The sequence below is a fragment of the Stenella coeruleoalba genome (genome assembly GCF_951394435.1).
Source record: "Stenella coeruleoalba genome assembly, chromosome: 4".
NCBI classification, from domain to species: Eukaryota; Metazoa; Chordata; class Mammalia; order Artiodactyla; family Delphinidae; genus Stenella; species Stenella coeruleoalba.
In genome coordinates this window covers 1942903-1970206 of record NC_137149.1, presented here as the reverse complement: position 1 = coordinate 1970206, position 27304 = coordinate 1942903, and the positions used below count along the sequence as shown (strand labels likewise).

At 41.6% G+C, this 27304-nt stretch overlaps 1 protein-coding gene across 1 annotated transcript in view; it reads right to left on the bottom strand.

Annotated features, from left to right (window-relative positions):
* Positions 1-27304, bottom strand: part of ADD1 (adducin 1) — a 76279-nt gene that overhangs the window by 30591 nt on the left and 18384 nt on the right. Inside the window, exons 2-4 of the mRNA XM_079919316.1 lie at positions 10349-10563; positions 7184-7346; positions 630-781 (exon numbers count right to left, since the gene is read on the bottom strand). Coding sequence (XP_079775442.1) covers positions 630-781; positions 7184-7346; positions 10349-10543 — 510 coding nt within the window. The 5' untranslated portion in view covers positions 10544-10563. The remainder of the gene's footprint in view (positions 1-629; positions 782-7183; positions 7347-10348; positions 10564-27304) is intronic.

The window sequence follows — 27304 nt, the reverse complement described above, 5'->3', positions numbered from 1 at the left end:
CTCTAGAGCCCTTGAGCCACAACTACTGAGCCTGTGCGCCACAACTACTGAAGCCCACGTGCCCTAGAGCCTGTGCTCCTCAACAAGGGAAGCCACCGCAATGAGAAGCATGCACACTGCAACCAAGAGTAGCCCCTGCTCGCTGCAACTAGGGAAACCCTGAGCGCAGCAACGAAGACCCAATGCAGCCAAAAACAAATTAAAAAAAAAAAGAGAATGAATTGAAGAAACTAGAGGTCCTGATAATGTTGAAAAATGGCTAAAACTGGAATATCTGAAGAAATAAATATGAGAGATAGAAGGCTTTGGTCCAAGTAGGAAAGAAAACATCTTCATTCTTGATTTTTTAGGCATAAAAAGAACTTTAGGAACTGCCTATAATTTGGTAAACACTCATTTATTAGGTGAGCAAGCAAGAAAGGAGTTTTAAAGAACTACTGTTCTCATAATTTTTAATTCAAACTGGCTAATTCTCAGATTATTATACTCTGCAGTCAGCAATCAGAAGGAAGGTGTTCCAAGATTTACTTCAGCTCAGCCAGATTCCCTCTCCCCCTAAATGAAAACAGGTGGTGCCAGACACATACTACTCCACTTATCATTCAGTTACTACCCCATTTAATACTCACTGTGATGTGATTGTAGATAAGCTGAGACCATCCAAAGAGATCTGCTAGTCGGTAAAACGCTGCCAGTTTACACCGCAATAACTTCTCCCCTTTGTCATAGGCAATAGAATCAGATCCTCTAAGGTCATTCACAGGAGTCACCATACCAAGACCTGAAATGAAAAAAGAAACAAGACTCAAAGATTTAATATTTCTTGTCAAATGTAAATCAAATAATAGTTGAGATATTAATCGTCCCACAATGGGCCATAAGGTAAGTCTTGAAAACGTCAAAGACTATTTCATAAAGACCAAGTTCCCCAACATTAATACAATTAAGGTAGAAATCAATAACAGAAAGGTAATAAAATTTGTAGCATGCAGTAAAGCAAAACTTAGAAGGACATTTACAGTATTAAACATATACATTATGGGGCTTCCCTGGTGGCGCAGTGGTTAAGAATCCACCTGCCAATGCAGGGGACACGAGTTCAAGCCCTGGTCTGGGAAGATCCCACATGCAGCGGAGCAACTAAGCCCGTGCGCCACAACCACTGAGCCTGCCCTCTAGAGCCCACGAGCCACAACTACTGAAGCCTCCATGCCTAGAGCCTGTGCTCTGCAACAAGAGAAGCCACCATAATGAGAAGCCCACGCACCACAACGAAGAGTAGCCCCCGCTCACCGCAACTAGAGAAAACCTGCATGCAGCAACAAAGACCCAACGCAGCCAAAAATAATAAATAAGTAAGTAAGTAAATAAATTTATTACAAAAAAAAAGAGGGGAGGGGAGGGGAGGGGAATATGGGGCTGGGAACGAGAGAAAAGAAAAGAAGAAAAGAGAAAAGACCCAGATAAAAGCAAGGGAGGAGAATTAAGTAAGCTGCCATATTTTTTAGCACTTCACAAAAACAACAGAAGAGGGAGCTCTAGAGTCAGGATTCCTGAACTGGACTCCTCCAGGAAAACTAATTTCATGTAAAAATGAACAGAAAAATATCATGATCAAATACCACACAAAAATTATTCAAAGAGGGCTTCCGTGGTGGTATAGGGGTTAAGAATCCGCCTGCCGATGCAGGGGACACGGGTCCAAGCCCTAGTCTGGGAAGATCCCACATTCTGTGGAGCAATTAGGCCCATGTGCCACAACTACTGAGCCTAGGCTCTAAAGCCCACGAGCCACAACTACTGGGCCCACGCACCACAACTACTGAAGCCCATGCGCCTAGAGCCCGTGCTCCGCAACAAGAGAAGCCACGGGGGCTTCCCTGGTGGCACAGTGGTTAAGAGTCCGCCTGCTAATGCAGGGGACATGGGTTCGTGCCCCGGTCTGGGAAGATCCCACATGACGCGGAGTGGCTGGGCCCGTGAGCCATGGCCGCTGAGCCTGCGCGTCCGGAGCTTGTGCTCCGCAACGGGAGAGGCCACAACAGTGAGAGGCCCGTGTACAGCAAAAAAAAAAAAAAAAAAAGAGAAGCCACGGCAATGAGAAGACCACGCACCACAATGAAGAGTAGCCTCCACTCTCCACAACTAGAGAAAGCCTGCACGCAGCAACGAAGACCCTATGCAGCCAAAAATAAATTAATTAAATAAATTTTAAAAATAAATTATTAAAAGAAAAAAGAGCAAAATCACATTCCTACACATAACAAAAGCACAAAAAACATATCCACAAAACAAATGAAAACTATAACCTATTATTTCATAAAAGATAAAGAAAGGCATTAATAATAAAAGATAAGAAAAATGTTTAATATAATTAGAAAAATTCAGAAATGAGGGCTAGAATATAAAAGGAATTAGATATAAATGAAAAATAATTTTAAAAATAAATATTAAAAACAGCGTAAAGGTGAAAGAGGAGAAAAACTTTTTAAATCATAAAGAAATGAAGAAAGTGATAAAAAGAACTTGAGAAAACGTTGACAGTTAAAGAAGTCAGACAAGGAAAATCCATCATGTGCATACCAGGAAACAAAAGCAAGGGAACAGAATGAATATTAAAAACCAATTCAAGAAAACACTCTGAAAATAAAAAAGGTTTGGAAGGGCACATCATCTGAGAAAACTGCCCAGAAAGACAAACACCAAGACATATTCTGGTAAAATTTCTGGACTCTAAAGAAAAAGGAAAATAGATTATGAGCATCAAGGAAAAGAAACCAAGTAACTTATATGGAAAGATTGTCTTCAAATTCTAAGAAAATGAATTATGCATTTAAGATACACAAAATAGGAAAATGTGAGCCAATGATTTTATACCCAAACTAACTAAACCAAATTAACATTGACATATAAAGGCCACAACGCAAGAATGAAGAAATCCTTTCCACAAGTGTTTTCTGGGAAATCTACTATAAAAGCAACTTCAGACAACCAAATTGACTAAAGGGGCACTGATACAAGGACTGGTGGTGAGCATTAAATATATATTTATTACAGAATTAAGTTATTAATTGTAACACAAAATGAATGTAAAAACAAGACCATAACATATAATGGTTATATGCTCTGACAACAGAGAATGTAACTATTTTAAAACATGAAGAGAGAACATATTATTGGTATAGGATTGATACTGTGTGGGGTATGTGAGAGAAAGCAAATGAGTTATTAATACTCTAGTTTTGTTATTCCTGGTGTCCTGCAGAACCAGAATTCTTGTTGTAGAAGAAAGAAAAACAAATGTTAGATAGAAGAGGTTAAGTAAAAACCCCTTAGACCTGAATTTTAATTGGAATTATAATTCCAATATATTTATAATTATACTTACAATTCCAATTTATCAATATAGTATACAAATCACAAGGGAATTTTTAAAAATAAATTTATTTGTTTATTTTTGGCTGCATTGGGTCTTCGTTGCTGTGCGCGGGCTTTCTCTAGTTGCAGTGAGCAGGGGCTACTCTTTGTTGCAGTGCGCGGGCTTCTCACTGTGGTGGCTTCTCTTGTTGGGGAGCACAGGCTCTAGTTGCGCGGGCTTCAGTAGTCGTGGCTCGCGGGCTATAGAGCGCAGGCTCAGTAGTTGTGGTGCACAGGCTTAGCTGCTCCGCGGCATGTGGGATCTTCCCAGACCAGGGCTCGAACCCATGTCCCCTGCATTGGCAGGCGGATTCTTAGGAAATCTCCAAAAGGTAATTTATATTTCCTAGCTCTATCCACTAAAAAGGTCTAAAAAGAATAACTAACCAGTCAGTAGCAAAGAGCATTTCTAGCACCCAGACTAAAATTTCATTTCTCACAAAAAGAAATCAAGGTTTCTTAGAGAAATGGCTGACTCCAGATCTGGGGCAGGAAATGTACAAGATGAGCCTAGAACATCTCCTACAGGAGGTGGCCTGGAAGCTGTCAAAGACTACTAGGCTCAGGAGTCAACTTGGAGAGGTTCTCTTTAGTCAAAGGTGGGACAATGTGAGTAGTATCAAAAAGGATAACTGCAATGTTTTGAAACACATTAAATATATTTAAATCTCTGCAGGGACTTCCCTGGTGGCGCAGTGGTTAAGACTTTGTGCTCCCAATGCAGGGGGCCCGGGTTCGATCCCTGGTCCGGGAACTAGATCCCACATGCATGCTGCAACTAAGAGTTCTCATGCCACAAAACTAAGGAAGCCAGCGAGCCGCAACTAAGGAGCCCACAAGCTGCAATTAAGGAGCTCGCATGCCACAACTATGGAGCCCATGTGCCGCAACTAAGGAGCCGGCGAGCCACAGGAGCCCTCGAGCCTCAACTATGGAGCCTGTGAGCTGCAACTAAGGAGCCTGCCTGCCACAACTAAGACCCGACACAACCAAATAAATACATTTTTTTAAAAACCTATGCATTCAAAATAATATTAAAGCAATAGTAATTGGTCACTTTAGAAGATGACAGGAAACCAACTTCTCGTTTTGAACGGTTACCTTTATACAAACCGTACCACGGGGTAAGCAAAAGAGCTGAGAGGAAGTTTCTCTTTGTGCATGTGGGTTGAGGGCTGACTTCCAATAGATCTCAGCAAGGAAGCTGCTCTGCTCCGTATGAAACCCTGACCAACAAGCAGGTCATCTATGAATGGTTTAGCACCAGCCTCCCTGCAATCATGCGCTGAGTGACAGAGAATGAGGCGGCCCCCTTTCTGGTCATGCCCCATTTCCCAGAGAAGTTTCTCTTTACAGAAATGTTCTAACTAGTAAATACAGAAGAAGGAATGACAAAATTAAAATATCACCGTCTTGGAACCTTTGTTAATTAACGGATCCAGGCACTGAGCAATGATGGCTGCTACAGCACAACGGCAACAAGCAGGCTTATGTGCCTGCGGGTGGGACACAGTGCCACCTATGCAGTGAGCCTGCCAAAGAACAAAATCCAAACACAGCCAAGCTTCTAGACCCAGCTACCAAGTTACTGTAAATACAAAAGAAAAAAGAACATAATGGGCACCATGGAGATGGCATCAGTAAAATTCAAGACTGTAGCAAACTCTACAGGTCAACAAAACCCATTTCCTTTAAAGTGCGAGGAGAAAAAGAGAGATGGAGGGGCAACTTGTAGCTTTAAAAATGCTGAAGAGACAGTAAGTAAAAAAAGACAAATACTAAACCATAATATATTTAAGTATAACCATTTGGATGATAAAACTATAAAGAAAAGCAAGGCAGTGATACCATTCAAGTCAAGACGGTGATTCCTTTTAAGAGGGCAAGCAACTGATAAAACTTTATTTCTTAACCAGGGTGCTGGTTATAAAGGCGTTCACCTTAAACCATTCATACGTTATATATCTTTTTGTTCTATGCCATCTACATACATTATATTTCACAACAAAGGTTAAAATTCACATTAAAATTTTTTATATGTGAGAAGTAAACTATTAGATACAATTAAAACTAGATTTTTTTCTTCCTTCTTTTTTTGGTGTGGCACTATTAAAATTTCCTTTATCTCTGACTAGAAAACAATATGTGAGTAAATATATTACATTGTCCTTTATTATCTAATTCATATAAATATCACTAGAATCCATTAAGAATCCATGTGAGGACTTCCCTGGTGGTGCAGTGGTTAAGAATTCGCCTGCCAATGCAGGGGACACGGGTTCGACCCCTGGTCCAGGAAGATCCCACATGCCGTGGAGCTACTAAGCCATGCGCCACAACTACTGAGCCTGCGCTCTAGAGCCCGTGGGCCACAACTACTGAACCCACGCAACACAACTACTGAAGCCCATGCGCCTAGAGCCTGTGCTCTGCAACAAGAGAAGCCACTGCAATGAGAAGCCTGTGCACCACAACAAAGAGTAGCCCCCGCTCGCCGCAACTAGAGAAAGCCCGTGTGCAGCAACAAAGACCCACCGCAGCCAAAAATAAAATTAAATAAATAAATAAAAAAGAATCCATGTGAAAACATGAAAACCTAGTGACTACCATTCAACTTCAGGATGGAAGTGTGAGCTAGTAAATTACAGGTGATTTTTAACACTCTCTGGACATTAATGATATCATCACTCAGGTGAATGTCAATCAACTTCTAAGAATACCAGAGAACAGACAGGTAAATAGCACATGGCAGGTGATCTAACGCAAACCAATACCTTAAGTTGGTAGTCAGAAGCTGATTATCCAACTAGAAACATCAGAGACTGATCCAGGGCACAGTACACAGCAGGTCACATTAGCTGATGCTCAAGGTACCCTGGGCTCCACCTTGTCATGTTAACGTTTACAAATTCAACAGCCACGGCAAAGCGCCATCTCTGCACAACTATCTTTGCTAACTAACTTTGCTCACATTCACCCACCCAACAGTTTTCTTCTAGCTTTCTTTTGGAATTTTTCTGTTTCTCATTCATTTGCGAAGAGCAGTGAGGAATGGTGGATAAGAAATGTTGGCTTGGGGCTTCCCCGGTGGCGCAGTGGTTAAGAATCCGCCTGCCAATGCAGGGGACACGGGTTTGAGCCCTGGTCCGGGAAGATCCCACATGCCGCGGAGCAACTAAGCCCATGCACCACAACTACTGAGCCTGCGCTCTAGAGACCATGAGCCACAACTACTGAACCCCGTGCGCCTAGAGCCCGTGCTCCACAACAAGAGAAACCACCGTAATGAGAAGCCCACGCACCGCAACCAAGAGTAGCCCCTGCTCGTCACAACTAGAGAAAGCCCGCGTGCAGCAACGAAGACCCAACACAGCCAAAAATTTAAAATGAAATAAATAAATTTATTTAAAAAAAAAAAAGAAATGTTGGCTTGACTGAAATAAGTTCAGGCAAAATCAAAATCAATGTGCTACTCCCCAAGCATTATTTCTAATTAGTTTTTTTTTTTAATTCATAAAGGGTCTGAGAAGCCACATAAAAAGTTACCTGCCTGAGAAATAACAGTCCCACTGGCTCATAAAAAAGGAGCCCTCTATAGTCAAGACATTTTTAGGCCTATCTTTTACTACAACTAAAACTCAATTTTTAAAAAAACCTCAATTCTATGTATTACATAGTGTGTGCTCATCTATTTCACATTGGAAAATATTAGGAAATTTTACCCGGAAAATGACAAAGAATGTATACCAAGTCAGGAACTACTCACTCATGTTTAAGGCAGCCATCCCTCCCTGCGGAGCTGCCGGGTAGACATTCGGTACATTCGTGGTCATAAAATCTGCAATCTGCTGTAATGCCAATAGGCCTGTGGGATTCTTCCCCTTCTTAAATTGTTCCTGTATCATTGATTCCAATTCTTCACAGAAAGCCTAATAAAAGGCAAATTAAAACAATGAGATATCGTTTCTTTTCCGCTCCTTGGGAAGGCAAGGGTAACTGCCGCATAGGCTAGTTTTCTGTTTGCTCTCACCCAGTGCTGGGAGGCGGGTGGGTAGTCCCAACATATCACCACCTGGAGCATAAACAAGTGCATTCTTTCTGGACAGTAATTTAACAAGACAAAAGCTTAAAAGTTTGAACAGGCATCCTATTCCTAGGAATCTTTTCTAAGGAACTCATCACAGATGTGCTCAAAGGATGCTCATTCCAGCATTATTACCAATAAAAGGGAAAACAGGTAACAGCCTACATTTTAAACAGTAGGGGACTGATTAAATACCCTGAGTCACCTTACAACACCTGACACTGTTCTAGGCACTGAGGACACATAGGAAGAAAATGGCTTTGCCATCAGGAACTTAAAACTTAGTAAGGAAAACACAAAAAGAAAAAATCCACAGTACGAAGGACCCTCTGTATCAACAGCATTCCAGATGACCTATATGTGCACAGTATGGAGCTGCGCTTAGCAACTACCAGTGAGTGAGGCCTGGAGCCACCCATCTGGACCCCAGACTCTTTCCTCAACCAGCAGTCACCAGCCAATGACCTTGCCTGCTTGCTTGCTTGGTCCTAACTCCGGATGGTTAAATATCCGCACCCTCCCCTCTCAGCTCCCCGATCGCCTCTCCTCCGACGACTGTGTCATCCAATTCACCCCGGCCTCCTATTTCCATGGTCATGCCCTAGAGACCTGCTCATTTCTAGTAACTGGGCCCCTCTTCAGTCTCGGAGCCAAGCACATGCTCTCCAAACACCCTCTCCTAGTGTCCGTCTTGATCCTAAGACCTTATCACCATCCCGTACCTTCCCTGTGTCCTGACCTCTCTCACTCAGCTTAGGCCCTTGGTTTAAAACTATAGCCATTCCCTTGCTTACAACTTCAACTCTCTACCATTTCATCTGGCAAAATCCCAACCCCATGTTAAGTTCAACTCTTCACACCCTTTCTATTCACGCTGCTGAAAGTGGCTGGGGGGCAAAAACGAAGACCGTACCGCACTGTCTCACTGTAAATCCATGACCACTGACCTGAGTGCACCCTTGACATTAACCCAGGGATCATTCCTGACCTTTCTTGCCCATTCTCTCGCCTACTCTCCATGCCTTCTCTACACCACTCCCCGTGCCCATTCTAAGCAGATGCCTCCACTTGTTATTCCACTGAGAACAGAGAATCAGTCTGAAGGAAACGTCCACAGGTTCCCTCGCACATCTCCCAACTGTCAGCATCTGTACACACAGGGTGGGCCTTCCCACTCCTTACTGCAGTTGAACGATCCACGCTCCTAAAACCAAAAAACCAACACCGGGTACATTCTACTCAGTAAAGCCCAGGCCTTACCAGTCTTTCCTCTAGGGTTCTTTCTCTGTTCCCAGACCCCACAGTGCATGTGGGTCAGTAACATTTTGATGCTGACTGTGTTCTTGACCCCTGTGGGTAGGGACTTGGCATCCCCAGTGCCCCCAGCACAGTGCCTGGCACATACTCGGTACTGAAAGTTTAGCTTCTTCACTCTATCCTTAGTGATTTTCACTTGGTTTCTTGTTGCTTTTACACAGGAAAACTGCTCAAGCCAAGTCTAGATGTTATCCTGATTCTTTTTTTTTTCCCTCACCTCTTCCTGCCCATCCATCAGCAAGTCCTATTTATTCCACCTTCAAAACAGAACACAAATGAGTTTACCTCTCTCCACCTCTACCACCACCACTCTGGCCCAAGCTACCACTACCTCTTGCTTGGAAAGACACCTTATTCTCTTGCCCTTTACGGTGCTCTCTGTATACCAACCCAGAATGAGTTACTCAAAGACTGAAGCGTGCCGTTCCCATCTGCACCGTACCCTGAGCTGGGCTGACACAGCCTCTGAGGCAACTGCCCCTTCCTCCCTCTCCAATCTCACACACCCCGCACTCCCGCTTCCTATGCCCAGACCACACTGGCTGCCCTTGGACTCTTCAAGCTCATTCCTGTCCTGGGAATTTCATGTCTGCTTCTCCCCCATCCCTGCATGGCCGGCTCCTTCCTGTCATTCAGAGTTCAGGTCAAATCTTCCTCACTCAGAGAGGTTTGTTCTACCCAGTCACACTCAATCTAATCATCCAGCTGTTTCCTGCACTGTGCTTCTATTTGTTGCTCCTTGGTTATCTCCTTCGACTACAATGTAAAGTCTGAGACTTGATCTGGGCGTTTACACAGGTGTTATACATATGTCAAAATTCATCAAGCTGTACACTTAAGACTTGTGTACTTTACTGTAAGTTATATTATTGAGGAATAATATATGAATAATAATAACAACCAAACAAATAAGCTTTGTATGCTAAGTACCCAGTTCCTTGCAGACAGAGATGATCAACATTTAAAAAAATAACTCAAATGAATTATCTGCCAAGTGATACCCCAAAATATTAAGGAAATAAAACAAGAACAGATTAAAAGGATAAAAAGAATGAAGCACACATAAAGACAGCAGCATCAACAAGAAAAAACTATGAAAACAGCACTACTTTACCTAAAGATGCAAACAGAAGACAGTTGGGCGTGACTGTGGTTCAAATGCCGACCATAACTAAAGGTAAAATCAATCAACAATCAGGTGTTGCTGAGACCTACTAAGTGCCCAGCACCAAGCTAGGTGTTTTGGAGGAAAGAGTAATTTTCAAATGGTCGTTATAAGGACTCTCTGGCGAAGCAGTGAGAGAGTGAAAAGGAGAAATGAACACCTCCTATCCTTTACGATAATGAAGATTTTTCATTTGTGTGTCTGATAACTTGAACTAAACTGAACTCTTTAACAGCCATACATATATACGAGGCACTGATTTCCTGTGTTAAGGTAAACGGACTATGACACATACAACAGAGCATAAGAGCTGAAGTAGTGGAAGAAGGAAGAGGACACTTGGTCAGAGACAAAGCTTCTCTTACGGGACTTTGCAGAATCATGGACACCCTCTTTTTTTGCTCCATCATATTGAAGTCCTGGCGAAGGTCTGGTGCCATGTTCCTCTCTCGCAAGTATTCTGGATTGTTCTCATCCACTCTGTCGAAATACCTCTCTTTGTGAGGGGCTGTGGTCGGGGGTGGTGAGGTCACCACTGCAGCCCGAGTATCACCATTCATTGCACAATCTTTCTAGGTTCCTACAGAATCAAAACAAAAGACAGTATTGTTTTTGAATCAATGTCCAGTAGCATTTCATAATGAGAACATCAGCCTGATAAATACAGTCTCCAGCATGAGGATGCCCTGACTGACTGACCAGTCAGAGCCATGACGTGTGATGCTTCTTTGTGGCTTCTGAGGCACGTGGCTGGTCAGCCATCGCCCACCTGTCCACCAACAAGGGCAGTTTTTGTCCTTGCCACTGTTCTTCAGCAGACAACAAGAAAACAATAACAAAGCTAGTATATCCTCTGACAAACTGAAAAAATATAATTAGATATGAAAATTTTGACCACAAGATAGTTTCAAGTCAACATATTGTCCCAAACAGACAGGATCTTCTAAAAGCAGCACAGTTCATTTCTGGAGAAATGTGATTCATGATATTGTCCCCAAAAAGTACTGGTGGCAACTCTGCAAAGGATTTGCCACACAGGTCAAAGGAGAGAAGCCGCTCACACATCTGTATTCATGCAAATGGAAAATGCTCTTCATCAACATCACCTTCTTGGTTCAAAGAACAATAATAGTAGGCTCAGAAAATGTCAGCATGTCCTTGAGTTTGTGAATAACCTGAAAAGATGCCCAAATGGCTCAAATTTAAACATCTGCTAATATGGCTACTTACTTTACAGTCTTTTTTTTTTAAAAAAAAACTTATTTATTTATTTGGCTGCGCCAGGTCTTGGTTGCAACATGCGGCATCTTTGTTGCAGCGTGCGGGATCTTTAGTTGCAGCAGGGGGGAATCTTTTAATTGCGGCATGGGGGATCTTTTAGTTGCGGCATGCAGGATGTAGTTCCCTGACCAGGGATTGAACCCAGGCCCCCTGCCTGGGGAGCTCAGAGTCTTAACCACTGGACCACCAGGGAAGTCCCACTTTACACTCTTTTTAATCCCAATCTTTTATTTGAAATGCTGTTTTGAACACACTAAATTATATTCATCTTTTAACTATAAATCTCTAAATAGCACCTTTACTAATCATACAAATAGTTCATTCTGCTTTTATAACCCACTGAATGACAGCTTTAACAATATATATATGCAATGTTTACTGAACATCTTTTACGTCCACTGTGCTGGGCACAAAATTAATCAGATGTAGTCCTCACTCTAAGGAAGCTGGACTCACAGTCCAGAAGTGGAGACACACTCACTGAGAAAGGCGGAGGTGCTGATGTGGAAGTCATCAGCACAGAGGTGGGGCCAGGAGAGGAGAGGAAACTGGCCAGCAGAAGCATGTAAGTTGAGAAGATGGAGCAGAACCAGCACCCAGAACCGATTTTGCCATATAGCTGGTATGTAACTAAAAAGTCTTGAATAAATTAAGAACAAGAAAGAAAGGATAGACACAAGGTGAGAAATAGTCTCAGAACCCACAGGCAGAGAGTTTTAATGGCGAGTGAGTGAACAACAGTTCCTCAAGCCACAGAGGATAAGCAACGTGGGGATTTAAAAGAGGTGATTAAATTAGCAACTAAAAAAGTAAATGGTGTTCCTTCTTACACCGTGTACAAAAATTCAGTCCAAACCGAACACAGACCTAAATGTAACAGCAAAAACTACAGAATACTTACAAGAAAGTAAAGGAGTGAATCTAAGAGACCCTGGTTTAGGCAAAGTCTTATGTGACACCAAAAAGATAGCAACAAAAGAAAAAAGATAATCTGGACTTCCTAAAAATTAAAAACATTTGTGCTTCAAAGGATACATAAAAAAGTGAAAAGACAACCCATAAAATGGAAAAAAATTTACAAATCATATATCTGAGAAAAGGTTTACATCCAGAATATACAACTTAATTAAAATAACAATTAAAAAACTTGAAAGTCATCAAGTGACCTCAGTAGATGCCACATAGAACAGAACTGCCCAGTTGTGCCTTGCCTAAATTCCTGACCCACAAAATCATGAAATATGAATAATAAAATAATTATTTTAAGCTGCAAAGTCCTGGGATGGTTTGTTATGCTGCAATAGATATCTAAAATAATGTTTGTGATAAGGGGAAGGAGAATGAAAGCAGCCAGAACTGTACGCTAGACTTTGTTCTTTACCTGTATTTGATCCTCTCATCTCCCCTATTTGTCAATATACTACTGTTTTTCTCACTTTACAGATAAGGGAACTTAGGTCACCCAGCTAGGAAGTTAACATGTCTGGGATTCTAATGCAGCCCTCCTGGATGCAGAACTCCTGTTCCTAACCTCTAAGCTATGTTGTAAATGATGATGATGGTGACAGTGAGAGGAAACAATGTTCCCAAAGTGATGGAATTGAGGGCATAGATGCCTTGAACAGGAGGATCCAACCAGGAATCTGGGGCTGGCATTATTAGCTTTTTAATGTGCATATGAATCGCCTAAGAATCATGTTAAGATACAAATTCATATCCAGTAGGTCTGAGATGGGGCCTGAGATCCTGCATGTCTCGTGAGCTCCCAAGTGATACCAATGCCACTGGACTCAGACAGCAATTTGAATAGTAAGGCTTTAAAGAATAGTTTATTAAAAATATATATTTTGTGGTACCAAAAGCCAAAGAATCAGTTGAACATTTTTTTAAAGAAAAAGATCGATTTGGATATTGCTTTTCTGAAATCTAAAGATACGATAGAAGAGCATACTTGAAGTGACACTATTTCAAGGACTTAAAGACAAAGTATGAAAACAATCAGTGACTAAAAGGCAATAAAACAGAATAAGTGAACCAATGACCTAAAACATAGTCTTTAAAACTTACCCTTCTCTGAACATATCCTTTAAAATGTTTAGTGTCATCTGTTTACTTTAACCTAGTTTGTTCTAAAAGAAGGACCCAAAGAACAAAAACATTATTAATGGTTATCTGACATTTCTTCATTAGATATAAAAGAAGCTGACCATTCTGAGCCCATGATAAAAATGTTCCACTTCAGCATTTCAAAAAAACAAAAAAGGGACTCCCTGACGGTTCAGTGGTTAAGACTCCACTCTTCCACTGCAGGGGGCTCAGGTTCGATACCTGGTTGGGGACCCGCATGCCATGCGGTGTGGCCAAAAATTAAAAAAAAAAAAAAGACAATAGGATATACAGTATTATGAGTTCTCTATTATCAAATGAGTCCTAATTTTAAGCTATTTTCATCAGTAAATAAGGACACAGGGGAACATTTTAGAGGCAACTATAGCTTCTTCCTGATTCCCAGAGCTGACTGAAAGAAAAGAATCTTTGTAAAACCAACATGCTGATGATAAGGCAGAGATTTCTCTCATTTTATTACAAATTGCCATATGAATGGGAGAAGATAAAGACTGAAGACCAGATATGCATGTGGTCTCCCTTCAATAAGGAAGTCTATAAACTTAAATCAAAGTATACATATTCTGAGCCCAATAACCAAGAATAAACATAATTCCAACTTTTAACGTACAAAACCTGTACTTGGGGACTTCCTTGGTGGCGCAGCGGCTAGGACTCTGCCCTCCCAATGCAGGGGGCCCAGGTTCGATCCCTGCCCAGGGAACTAGATCCCACATGCATGCCACAACTAAGAATTTGCATGCCACGGCTAAGGAGCCCGTGTGCCACAACTAAGGAACCTGCCTGCCGTAACTAAGAGACCCAGCTCAACCAAATAAATAAAGAGAGAGAGAGAGAGAGAGAGAGAGAGAGAGAGAGAGAGAGAGAGAGAGAGAGACACTCTTTTAAAAAATAAAAGCCTGTACTTGGTTTTCGTCAATTACGGCTTCAGGTTTCATTGATGTCATTTCTAAGTGTGTGTTAAGACAGCAAATTTTTCTAGGAAGATCTCTACAAAGAAGTCATTACTTAATCCAGATTTTTAAAAAAGAAATGGAAAAAATACAGATGCAAAAAAAACTTCCTGCAACATTATTTAGAATAATTTTAAAAGATCAACATCCAATAATACATGAATGGCTATAACATAATCTGCTCAATACAGTATTATGAAACTATGAATATTCTTTAGCAGAATACACATGAGACTGTAACATGTTTAAGTGAAAAACTATAAATTTCCTATTATATAAAGTTATCAATATTATCACTGTAGTCACATATAAACAAGATGATAATAATGGCAAATAAGCTGTATTAAAGTTGAATAAATTGATTCAAGAGAAGTAGGGATTAATGTTCCTCTATCTCAGCATTCCATAAAGTTGCTGTAATTTAACCTGTGTAAAAATGTTAAGATTTCACTAAACTTAAAATGTTGATACTGAAATCAATGAAATCTCTGGGAACAATACTTTCAAATAAACAAACATACACACCCAGCAGAACCCAAAAGTCTGGCTGAGCCATGACAAACAAGCTCGGCCTGCCCGGGTTACATCTCACATTCACCCACTTTTCTCCATCTCCACCACATCACTCTAATCTAGATAATTACGACTCACCTCCTGGACACACAGTAGCCTCCTAATTAGTTTCTCCACTTCCAGTCTCCTAGCAACCCCCACACCGATCCATTTTTCACAGTGAGGCCAGAGAGAGTTTCAAAATATAAGTCAGATCATGTCATTCATTCCCCTGCTTAAAACCCAACAGGTAATAGGAGGATCTCTGCCAGATCCTGATTCAAGTAAACTGTAAAATAAAAATCTAAAAATGACATTCGAGACAATTAGAAATTTGAACACCAAGTGGACTTGGATGGCATTAAGGAATTACTGTTAAAAATTTTAGGTGTGATATTATTATGGTTGTATTAGATACATACAGAAATATTTATGGATGAAATAATAGGACATCTGGAATTTGCCTAAAACTTATATGGGGTCGAGGGAGAGTAAGGGTTACACAAAATAAACAAGACCAGCCATGAGTTAATAACTGCTGAAGCTGGATGAAGGATAAAGCAGGGCTCATTATACCATTCTATTTCGTATGTGTCTGAAATGCTCCATAATTTTCCTTGCTCATAGAATAAAGTACCTCCAGACCTTTCATAAGCTGGTCTCTGTCTGCCTTCAGATGAACAAATTTCAGCATGTTCTTTCAGACAGATATGACTGATACGGGATGAAACGATATTTTAAGATTAACCTCCCCTTTCTACTAACACCACAGAAAATACCACTCTGCCTAGAATGTTATTTATTCTGGAAATAACAAAAAGCGTGCCCTGGAATATTCTTTCTTAGCAAAGGTATTCCAGTCCCAGGACAATGCACCCTCACTAACATGTAACTAAACCTCAGATCAGAACCCAGACAAATTTCTTTTCTCTAACGTATCTAATGAGCTAATTCTAAAGCTCTGGGAGCAGATTCAATTATTTCTTGGCATCTCCCTTCTGGCACAGACATTCCGCTAACTATTCCAACCATTCACATGATTTACTTTTGAATCCCTAAAAACAGAACACTCAAACCAAAGGCTGAAGCAAGAAGGTGGCCGTTAACAAAATTCTCTGGGTCAGGCGAATGCTGAAGACCTAGAGGGTCTTCTGCGTTTCTAAATGTTCTTCAAACAATCTCAGAGAGCATAAAGACTGCCAGGTGATACTGAGCTATCACGCCATGGAAAATAAACCAGGAGGTATCAAACATGCTCATACGGTAACAGAAGTGGCAGCCTCTGCTGGTGTCCCTGGCCACCTCACAGCCAACTCCAGAGAGCCTTTGGTACCGTCAATAGGAAAACAAGATAAGAGGTGACCTCTGCAGTATCTTCCTCTATTTCTGTCACTCCAGGTACTTAATATATCTCCACCAGAGCTACTTTCCACATCATGTACAAGGCAGCAGAGATAAAAAGTTACAAAATGAGTAGGAGACCACAGATAAATAAATGTAATCAAATACTCTTGGTGCCATGAGAGAAATCTACTTACATATCAGCAGGCCAAAAGTGTCCAGGGGGAGGTAGAAAAAGCAGAGAGAGGGTATTATGGGTTGAACTGTACGCCCCCAAATTCATGTTAAAGCCTTAACTCCCAGCACCTCAGAATGTGACCTTATCTGGAAACAGGGTCACTGCAGAGGTAATTAGTTAAGATGATGTCATACTGGAGAAGGGTGGGCCCCTAACCCAATATGACTGGTGTCCTCATGCAAACAGGGCATCTGGACACAGACAAGACTACAGGGAGAGGCCATGTGAAGATGAAGGTAGAGATGAGCTGAGGTGAAGCATCTACAAGCCAAGGAACACCAAAGATTGCGAGCAAACCAGCAGCCAGGGGAGCGGCCTGGAACAGAGGCTCCCTCACAGCCTCAGAAGGAACTGGCCCTGCTGACACCCTGATCTTGCACTTCTGGTCTCCAGAACTGAGATGATAAACTTTTGCTGTTCAAGCCGCCCAGTCATGGCAGCCCTGGGACACTGATGGAGCGGGCTGCCCCAGGACAGGGGCGCTGGGCAGACGCTGATGGAAAGCTTCACGGAAGTGACGCTTAGAGCTAAGCAGGTGCTTCCAGGTTGGCTTGGGGCAGGTGGCAGTCACCTGGTGAATGAACATCTCTGGGAGGGCTCCATAAGGTTTGCACCCAGAATGAAAGGGCACCATCAGGCCACACTTAATTAAACAGAAGGTGGTCTCATCAGAAAAAATAAAAATAAAAAAGCGCAGCTAGGTGAGGTGATAGATATGTTAAATAACTGGATTGTGGGAATCATTTCACAATATATACACATATCAAATCATCACGTTGTGTGCTTTAAACATATTACAATTTTATTTTTCAATTATACCTCAATAAAGCCAGAAAAAAGCTTAAAAAATAGAGTGGCGCCTTTGCTGGGAAGAGTGACAAGATTTTCTACAAGCTTGGCAGAGCTAACAGTGATGGCCAAGCCTAGGCAAAGGGCTGGGAACAGTGCTGCAGAGACAGTCCACACCCCGTCCAGCGCCTCAGGTAGGAAAGTGGAAGAGACAAGGAAGTCCCCGCCAGAAATCCATTACGAATTCTCAGAAACCTTCAATTGTGGAAGGGGTACCCAGCTAGTCAATGAAAGGGGAGTCTCTAAATCTCCTGACAAAGGAGCCCAACACTGAGCCCTCTCCCAAATAAAACAGAATACAACCATAATGTGTTACAACCCTCACTGCCAACATTACTAGCCTAGTTCTCCAGTTCCCCTAAAGGACAAACACCTACCTTATGTTTAAGACTCCTCTTCACAGCTTCAAGCTGAGTGTGCCCTGCTCAGGACTCACAGCTCAGTAAAAGCCTTTAATTACTCTGATCGGATCATTTCTATTCCTGTGTCTCCAGATGTTCTCTTGCAGATGAAACTGCTCAAAAGTTCCCTTTAAGATAAGCACTGCTTACTAAGTGGTAATTACTGATCTAAAGCTCATCTTTTACATGTATTAACTCATTTTTCCGAAGGATAAGGAAACTGAGGCACAATGCAGTTAAGAGCCTGTAGTGGGGTTGCTAGGATCTGAACCCAGGCTGCCCAGCTCCAGAGCACCTGCTCTTAACTCTGCCACACACTACCTCTCACCATCATATGTCCAGGAAGCTCAAATTAGAAAAGAAAGAAACAAACAAAAAAGGTAAAATTGAATCAAAGCAGTGCTTCCTAGCCTTGTCGCCTGCTCTTATGCTCCTTTCATTGAGGAATTATCTGGGTGGGTCCTCTTGCTTCCTCTCCCCTTTAGGATAAATGATTTGTTAACAGATTCCCAGCCTAAATCTTCCACATTTTATTACGTTTTTATATAGTTATATAGCAGCTGTTGTTTTTCTTTTACTATAGCACTTAATCAATCTTCTGGTGTATTATTACAGAGATTCCAGTTACTTGCTTAAGGTTACACAGCCATAGTGGAGAAGCAAGAATCTGAAATTAAGACTGGTTTAGACACAGGGAACTCTACTCAATGCTCTGTGTTGACCTAAATGGGAAGGAAATCAAAAAAAGAGGGGACATATGTATACATATAGCTGACTCACTTTGCTGTGCAGCAGAAACTAACGCAACATTGTAAAGCAACTACACTCCAATAAAAATTATTTTAAAAAAAGATTATGGTTTAGAGACTGCACTCTTAATTGCTTCTCACCAAATGGTCTTCCTGTGCTGATGAGAGGATTCTCCAGTCCAAGGGTCAGTACTGGGTAGTGGACAGGCCCTTGGGCTAGGTATCAGTGGTTAGTCCCACTTGTTCCACTGTATAATGTCATCACTTATGAAGTCCTCATCTATAAATTAAAAATATCTCCCTAACCTAAGCATTAAATGAGACAATGTATCTGAAAGCACCTTAGGGAAAAAATGAAAAAACAGGATAGAGGTATAGTCATCATCTCCATGACTCACAAACTCCAAACCAAATATTCCCCAAATCCAGTTGAGGAGAATGCAACTAGCAAATGCAAAGGATCAGAAGAGTGACCAACACGTGAATTTTATGAGGACAGTACCACAGGCCACTGTAGAGTACACGCTTCCACACAGACTCGTTCACTCAAACAACCCTGAGAGTTCCCAACCTGCAGAGGAAGAGCTGACTCTGAGTTTCAAGTTCCTGAGGCCACAAGATAAATAAAAGGCCGAATCAGGACCTGAACCCAAGACCGCCTAAACGCCACGCTCATCCATCAACTGCCACACAGGAAGTCAAAATGTGGATACTGGCCGAGAGCAGGTAGCACACCGGGGTCTACTGTCTAACTCAGCACCATCTCCCCACTAATTAGCACATTAACAGGCCTCAATAAACATCGGGTAATGGGTGAATGGTGGAAAGGAATACACAATCATTCTCCATTACTAATTTCACAAAATTCTGCTTTCATCCAAAAAAAATGTATCTGAAGTAACATCCACTACTTTCAGATAGCATGTGAGCAAATACTGATCAGTATACTCTTAAGTGCTTTCAAGAAGAAATTCCACAAAGGAAACTACAATTCAGATTTCAGGAGAGGAATCTGGGAGAAGTAATTTTATACATGGTGTCTCACAATTTAACAAATAACCACCACACCACAGGACGGTCTCCACTATAGTTACTATACTGATGCACATATTGAGTTACCCACGCCCAGAACAGCTACATGTAGAAAAAAAGTAGAATTCAACTTTATCCTCTCACAGCATCAACCACTTTCTCTATTTTAGATCCTTCATGATACTGTTACTGTCCTTCAATTACTTTACTATTTTTATTTTTTTAACTATATTTTTGCTGAAGTAATGAAGACTTTCAAAATTTACGGTTTTATTGAAACAAAACTTTTCCTGAATTTCATTCCATGAGGGTGCTTACAATGTAAGGGTTTGAGTTGGATTTTTGCTTATTTTTCTGGGAAGGAGGAAGGGGGGAAACCTTGGCAGGGCTGTAAGTAAGGAAGATTAAAACACCACAAAAACAGACTTCCCTGGTGGCGCAGTGGTTAAGAATCTGCCTACCAATGCAGGGAACACAGGTTCGAGCCCTGGTCCAGGAAGATTCCACATGCTGTGGAGCAACTAAGCCCGTGCACCACAACTACTGAGCCTGCGCTCTAGAGCCTGTGAGCCACAACTACTGAGCCTGCGCTCTAGAGGCCACGAGCCACAACTACTGAGCCTGCACTCTACAGCCCGCAAACCACAACTACTGAGCCTGCGCTCTAGAGCCCGTGAGCCACAACTACTGAGCCTGCGCTCTAGAGCCCATGACCCACAGCTACTGAGCCTATGTGCCACAACTACTGCCCGCACGCCTAGAGCCTGTGCTCCGCAACAAGAGAAACCACTGCAATGAGAAGCCCGCGCGCCACAACTAACAGTAGCCCCCGCTCGCCACAACTAGAGAAAAGCCTGCATGCAGCAACGAAGACCCAATGCAGCCAAAAATAAATAAATAAATAATAAAATAAAATGAAATCACAACAATTAGTCTAAGTAAAAATCTGCCAAAGGTAAATTTCTCTGAAAAGTAATCAGGTCAGCTGATGGAGACTGAAAACCCTTTATGCTATGAAATAATTATGAGCACACAAATTCTTAGATGGTCTCATTTTCACAAAAATAAAGACATACTATCAAGTGAAAAAAAGCGAGATACAGAGAATGATGTATTTATAGTACCACTTGGTGGGGAAAGGAGGGATAAGAAAAATACTCACATTTCCTTGTATTTGCATAAAGAAATGTAGGAAGAATGTGCAAGAAACTTAAAATGGTGGTTTATACTTGTAAGGAATGGGATCTGGGTGAATGGAGGACAGAGATGGCCAGGAGAGTCTTTACTGTTCATATATACTTTTTAAAAGTTAAATTTATAAAAAAAGAAAAATTTAAAAATAAAACACCATTAAGAATATAAATAAAATCATAAGCATCCTTGAAGGTATAAATGAACAGAGTACACAGTACCTTGTACTTCCAGCAGCATGATGACATCGAACATTTGTTTAAAGTTTAATATATATTCTGTTAAGTACTTTACTAGAGTGGCCCTATCCTGATTTTACAGGTGAGAAAATGTAGGCTCTAAGAGACTGTTTTACCCTAAGGCAGAGATAGTATGTTAACCAAACTCTCAAGTTGAGTTAAGAATGTATAGGGTTAATGAGCCCCTCATAGTCAGTCCTCCAAAATGATTCTGTTCGTATCAGAAGCATTTACGGCTGAATATTTCCATAAATCAGTACCGGCTTTACTGTGCAGCCGCTACGTACTTCCATCTTACAAAAAGCAGTGGCGTTCCTGGCCTCTAAGCACAACAGAGCACTTCATCCTATAAGGAATCAAGGGGATTTGATGCACTTCCCTTTGCACGTGAGGGTACGACAGGCAAGGTTTACTACTGAAGAACAGGGCACTTAGCACACTGGTCTCAAAGTCTGAAGCTATTAGGGGAACACACCATCCTGCTAATTCCAAGAGGCAGACCAGGTTTTCTGCCCTTCGTCGTCTGAGCATCTTACACTGCTGTCTGGTGCACAGGAGGTGCTCAATAAAAGTGTGATGAACTAAAGAGCTGCCAGCAGCAGAGCAGCCATGAGGACCCTTAGAGCCCTTCTGAGTCAGTGCTGTAAACATCTCCATCGTAGTTTAAATCTAACCCCTTCATTTGAAAAGTAGGAAAACTGATGGGACTTCCCTGGCATTCCAGTGGGTAAGACTCCGCGCTTCCAATGCAGGGGGCGGGGGGGGTTCGATCCTTGGTCAGGGAACTAGGATCCCACATGCCGCGTGGTGCAGCCAAAAATTAATTATTAATTAATTAAATTTAATTAAATAAAATTAGGAAAACTGAGGTTTGGAGAAGGGAGAAGATGGCCCTGGGCACACAGGGAGTAACAGGCAGAAAGCAGCAGCCTGGTGTGTCTGGAGTCAGGCTGAGGCCAAGTCTGATGTCCACTGCGCTGCCTACTACTGTGATCCTGAACTTCTGAAGTTGTTTAACTTCTCTCTGGACCGCAGTTTCCTCACCTATGAACGGGTGTTGTCATGGCAACCTTGAGGGTTATCATAAGAATCAGAAATGCCATTTGGAGAGCATTCAGCTGAGTATCTGGTAGACAGTGGACACACATTAAAGGGTGGCTATGATTCCTGGGCAAGGCTAGGGCCAAAGTGTCCTGGCCAGGCTTATGGACATTCCACAACACCAAATTGCTTCTTGCTAACATGATTTTTATTGTTGGTGACAAATAATTAAAAATTTCTGATCTCTGTCACAACGGCAACTGGTTTCAAAAATATATTAAAAAATATTTTCTAGGGCTTCCCTGGTGGCTCAGTGGTTGAGAGTCCGCCTGCCGATGCAGGGGACGCGGGTTCGTGCCCCGGTCCGGGAAGATCCCACATGCCATGGAGCAGCTGGGCCTGTGAGCTATGGCCGCTGAGCCTATGCGTCCGGAGCCTGTGCTCCACAAGGGGGGAGGCCACAGCGGTGAGAGGCCCGCGTATTGCAAAAAAAAAAAAAAAATTTCTAGTATATATAATTTATTTCTCATTATCACTACCACCATAGAAATTTCCTATGTTAATATCGAAATAACTTCTGAAGCCTTTAAAAATTCCAAATGATATTTGAAGGGGAAAATTATGAAAGTCTTAAACCATACGAAAAAAAGTGGCCCAAAACAAATTGAGACAAAGGAAAATCATGCCTCAAATTGCATATATTAGTTTTTACTTAATCAAAATGGCACCATTTCAACAAACATGACATTACTACTGAGGTAGAGGGGAGAATTCAAACTCTAAAAGGCTCCACCCGCACTTGGGCCACAGACAGAGCGACAGATCCCACATAATTTTTCAAATGTAACTGAAGTAGAAGCCAAAGGATAACGTCATCAAATGCCTACGGCGCTCCTACCATGAAGCTAACACAGGCCAGGCACTGTTCTTCAATCTGGATGCTTGGGAGACGCAACGCACAGAACAAAGATTTCTGCCTTCAGGAAATGTATATGCTGGCAGAGGGGGCCAGGCAATAAACGTGCCACATAAGTAAATCACATAGTGCCATGGAAGGGGACTGGGAAGACGTGGGGGGGGGGGGGTCAGTGGCAACATTAAGAAGGAAAGGCTCCCAGAGGTGACATCACAGGTGGCAAGGGCGAGAGGCACTCCAGCAGAGGGACAGCTAGAGCCAAGCCAGGAGTGAGGACTGGCTTCTGTTTGGAGTGGGAGAGGGGGACAAAACTAAATCCGTTTATCATCATTTTCTTTAAGCACTGAGATATTTCAGTTATATTTTGGTAAATAAGCAAACAAAGATACAAGGAGGGCCACTCATACCTTACGTCCAAAACAGAACTCTTAATCTTCCCCCAGCCTAGTCTCCCTGCTTGGACTCAAACCCTTATAACTCATTCTGCATAAAAATGTAATCAAATCAGGTCCTGCCCCTGCTTAATTCTTATCAAGGACTTGCCATAGTCCCCAGAGTAAAATCTGAAATCTTGATCACAGCCAGCAGGGACCTTCCCAGTTTGGCCTCCAGACACCTTTCTGCCTTGTTGTCCCAGATACACTAGCCTTCCTTTGGTCTGCAAACACACCCAGCTCCTTCCTGCCTCAGAGCCTTTAGACCATTCTCTGCCCAGAACAAACTTATTCCAGCTCCTTTGAGCGCACTACTCCTTACCGGTCAAGTTTCAGGTCAAATTTCACCTCCAAATTCTGAGACCAAATTTTGAGATTAGTTTCCCTTACTCCCCTATTTAGAGTAGCCCCCACTCCCAGCCCTCTCAAATCACCCTGGGTTTTCTTTCCCTTCAAGGATTTATCCCTACTTTCAGAGCACAGACTCTGGAGCCAGACTGTTTGAGTTCAAATTCCAGCTCAGCCATTTACTGGCTCTGTAAGCTTGGGAAAATGTCTTAACTCCCCTGGTCTCAGTTTCCACATCTGAAATCATGAGGCTAACAAATGTACCCCCTCAAACAGTTAATGAATGTAAAATGCTTAGAACCAGTGTCTGACACACTAACTACACACACTAAGTGTTAGTTATTAGTACTACCTTCAGAAATTCACCGTCTGTCTCCCCTAGTAGACTGTAACCCCCCAGAGGGCAGCAGACTCACCTGTCTCAGTCACTACCGTTTTCACAAGGCTAACCCCTAGAAGGCCCTCAATAAATACACACTAAGGACCAAATACACATCCAGGTCTCACATCTTGGACTGGCAATGCTAATCCAAGTTTGGATTCCAGAGGCATCTGACTAAGAAAAGCCATCACTTTGCCTCTTTCAATCACAACTGACGTACAACTGAAGAGACTCTGGGGGTACAAGCAGCTACTGAACAGACTCCAAATCCCAGTCTACCACTCACAAGGTGGTTCCAGACTGCACACCAACAATCTGTATATCAAATTAGGTTTTGTGTTTTGAGTTACCTGGGTATTATGTTTCCAAGAATTACGTCAATTCCCAAAGTCGGTACACAAAGCTAGAGGTGTATCTGTGTCTAGCTGACTGCTTTTGGAGACTCAAGCAAGTATAACTCCCAAAGGTCAGGAAGTAAGAAAAGGAGAATTCTAGACTTAACGGTACTAGAGTCAGGCCCAGAAAGACTGCAGAGACCCAGCTGAGCAAGTAGGAAGCACAGGTTGACCAGCCACATGTGAGTACAGAGAATTCTACGCAGATTTGATAAGGAAGAAAAAAGCCACTCTGCAATCTAGTTAAACACATCAGGAGGGACTAACAATATTAGCCTAAGATGAGAATGTTTTTACCTTGAATTCATACTTAGCTAAGCAATACTATCACGTCTAACCAGAACTTGATCCAGTTTTGAAATGAACAAATAATTCATTCTTTCCCAAGTATAGTACACTGTGTGTCTAGGAAAATCTTGGCGCTTTGGCCTTGCAGCCTGACCTTCTGGGGTTAATACAGGAAAGAAATGGTCCATCTAGTCAAGTGTCCAACCCCAAGCCTCAAATGAATAATAATGCTTCATTTACTTAGGGGAGGTAATTCTCCTCTGGTGCCAAAGCCATGACATACTTCAAAATGATTTCCACACAGTTCAGAACACTTCTGAAAAACTACAGCATATCTTATCAAGCCAATAAAAATGCAAAGCACACTCTCAAATAACTGCAACAGCACGAATAAAAGAAATATCCCCCAAAATGTGACCCTTTTAGAAAATCCTAGTTGCAGGACCTTGCCTAGAGTGGGAGCTCAAACAGCAGTTGCTAAACGAAACAGTGGAACATTGGAAAGGAAAGTTTACAGTATAAGAAACCCTCCAAATGGGTTAGGATTAAATATAAAGTTTCACTTCCTTTTTGGCTCACATACTCTGAAAAGGAAGCAGAGGTATTAGAAAAATTTCCCTTCTTTGATGGATCGGAAGTGGCTGCTTTATTTGGTATTTCTCTGATTAGTAGGTAAGAATGAATGTTTTTTATATGTTTATTTACATCTGAAATTTCCATTAGGGTCTATTAATTTCTCTGTCTACCTATCTATCTATTGAAATCTTGATGTATTTATTCCTACAAATGTGAAAAAAATAGTATACCTACACTGACCTTTTATCATATTTGACATTCCCAGACTATTACCTTCTATAATTTTATTTTTCAATTAGCAAATATTTTAACATTTTACATATTTAGGTCTGCAGACCTTTTCCTTTGAATTCTTCTGCTTTTAAAGAGAAAGTTATCATTGCTTCCTAGGCACATGTCTAATAAAATGTTCCAAGAAAGTTTTAGGCATTATCTCTGAAAAACATTTTACTTTGCTTTTTCTCTACAGTCTCTATAATTTTAAACATTTCTCCTGAATCCATCTGGAATTTATTTTGATGAATGTCTTCCAGTTATCTCATTGCCAATAATCCCTTCTCCCTGGAAACCTAGAGGTGTGTTTCTTCACCCCCCACCAGGCCCCACTGATGAACCTTCCAACTCTGCACCGGCAGCACCCCACTACTGCCTCGTCATCTACCCTATCACCTTTTCCACCTCAGTTTCCTCATTTGTAATAAAATACACTCAAGTCATGTTCCACGGTTGTTGGGGCAATCAGAAATAATAAGTGTAAAATATCTAGCGCAATGTCTGGCACATAGTGGGTACCCTATAAACAGGAAATATTTTAATTATCTAGTGTCTGATGAGGATGTAAAAGTAACATGCTAAAAAAAGTTCATTTTAAAAACTTCAAGAACATTAAGTTTAACCAACTAAAAGTTAAAAAACATCATTTTAATTAAAAATAACATTTTATAAACACTATCGTGTTCTATCAACACATGGAGCACAAATTAATAAGTGAAGTTTCTCACTCTAACTCAATCCCTAAACCACTACTGCACTGTAACTTACTGAAAGAGATTTGGGTGTGGTTTTGAAAACAACTCTGGGTGAGGCAACTAAAGATAAGTCAACCAAACATCTGTTCAACTGAACAAATTTAAGTGAACTTTAATGCACCCTATCCTGTTTATATTTCCAAAATATGTGAGATAACACTGGTACAGAAAGAATCTGGCTTGGGTCTTCATCAAAATTCCATTAGCCTCTCAATGCTAACTGATTAATAAATGTGCTCAATTCATATCTAGAGTTTAGACCCTAAAGCCACACTACCTGGGTTCTGATCCCAGTTTACCATTTACTAGCTATGTAACCTTAGGCACATGTTACCTCTCTCTATGCTTCAGTTTCTTCATCTGTCAATGGGAATGATATTATTAGCTACTTCCTTGGTTTAAGACTAAATGAGTTGGGACTTCCCTGGTGGTCCAGGGGCTAAGACTCCACACTCCCAATGGAGGGGGCCTGGGTTCAAGCCCTGGTCAGGGAACTAGATCCCACATGCCACAACTAAGAGCCTACATGCCGCAACAAAGATCCTGCATGCTGCAACAAAGACACGGCGCAGCCAAATAAATATTTTTAATAAATAAATAAAGTTTAAAAAAAGACTAAATGAGTTAATTTATGTCAAAAGTTTCATACAATGCTTGGCACACAGTAAACAATAGAATAAATGGTAGTCATTATTATTATAAGCAGCAGCAGCATCTTTAAAGACTGACTGAAGCTCTTTCAAAAGGACACTGGAAGAACATTCTATGACGGGCACTAATTAACTGTCTTCCTCGATGTGCACAGGGAACACACAGCCGCACCACTTTTTAGAGTTCCCTCTCACAGACTATATCACTGCTCTTTATTGTCAGTTTTTAATACAATTCCTAGACTGCAAGCTTACTGAGGCAGCAGCTATTACAATGCTTTACCTTCCAAAATTCCTAACACAATGCTCT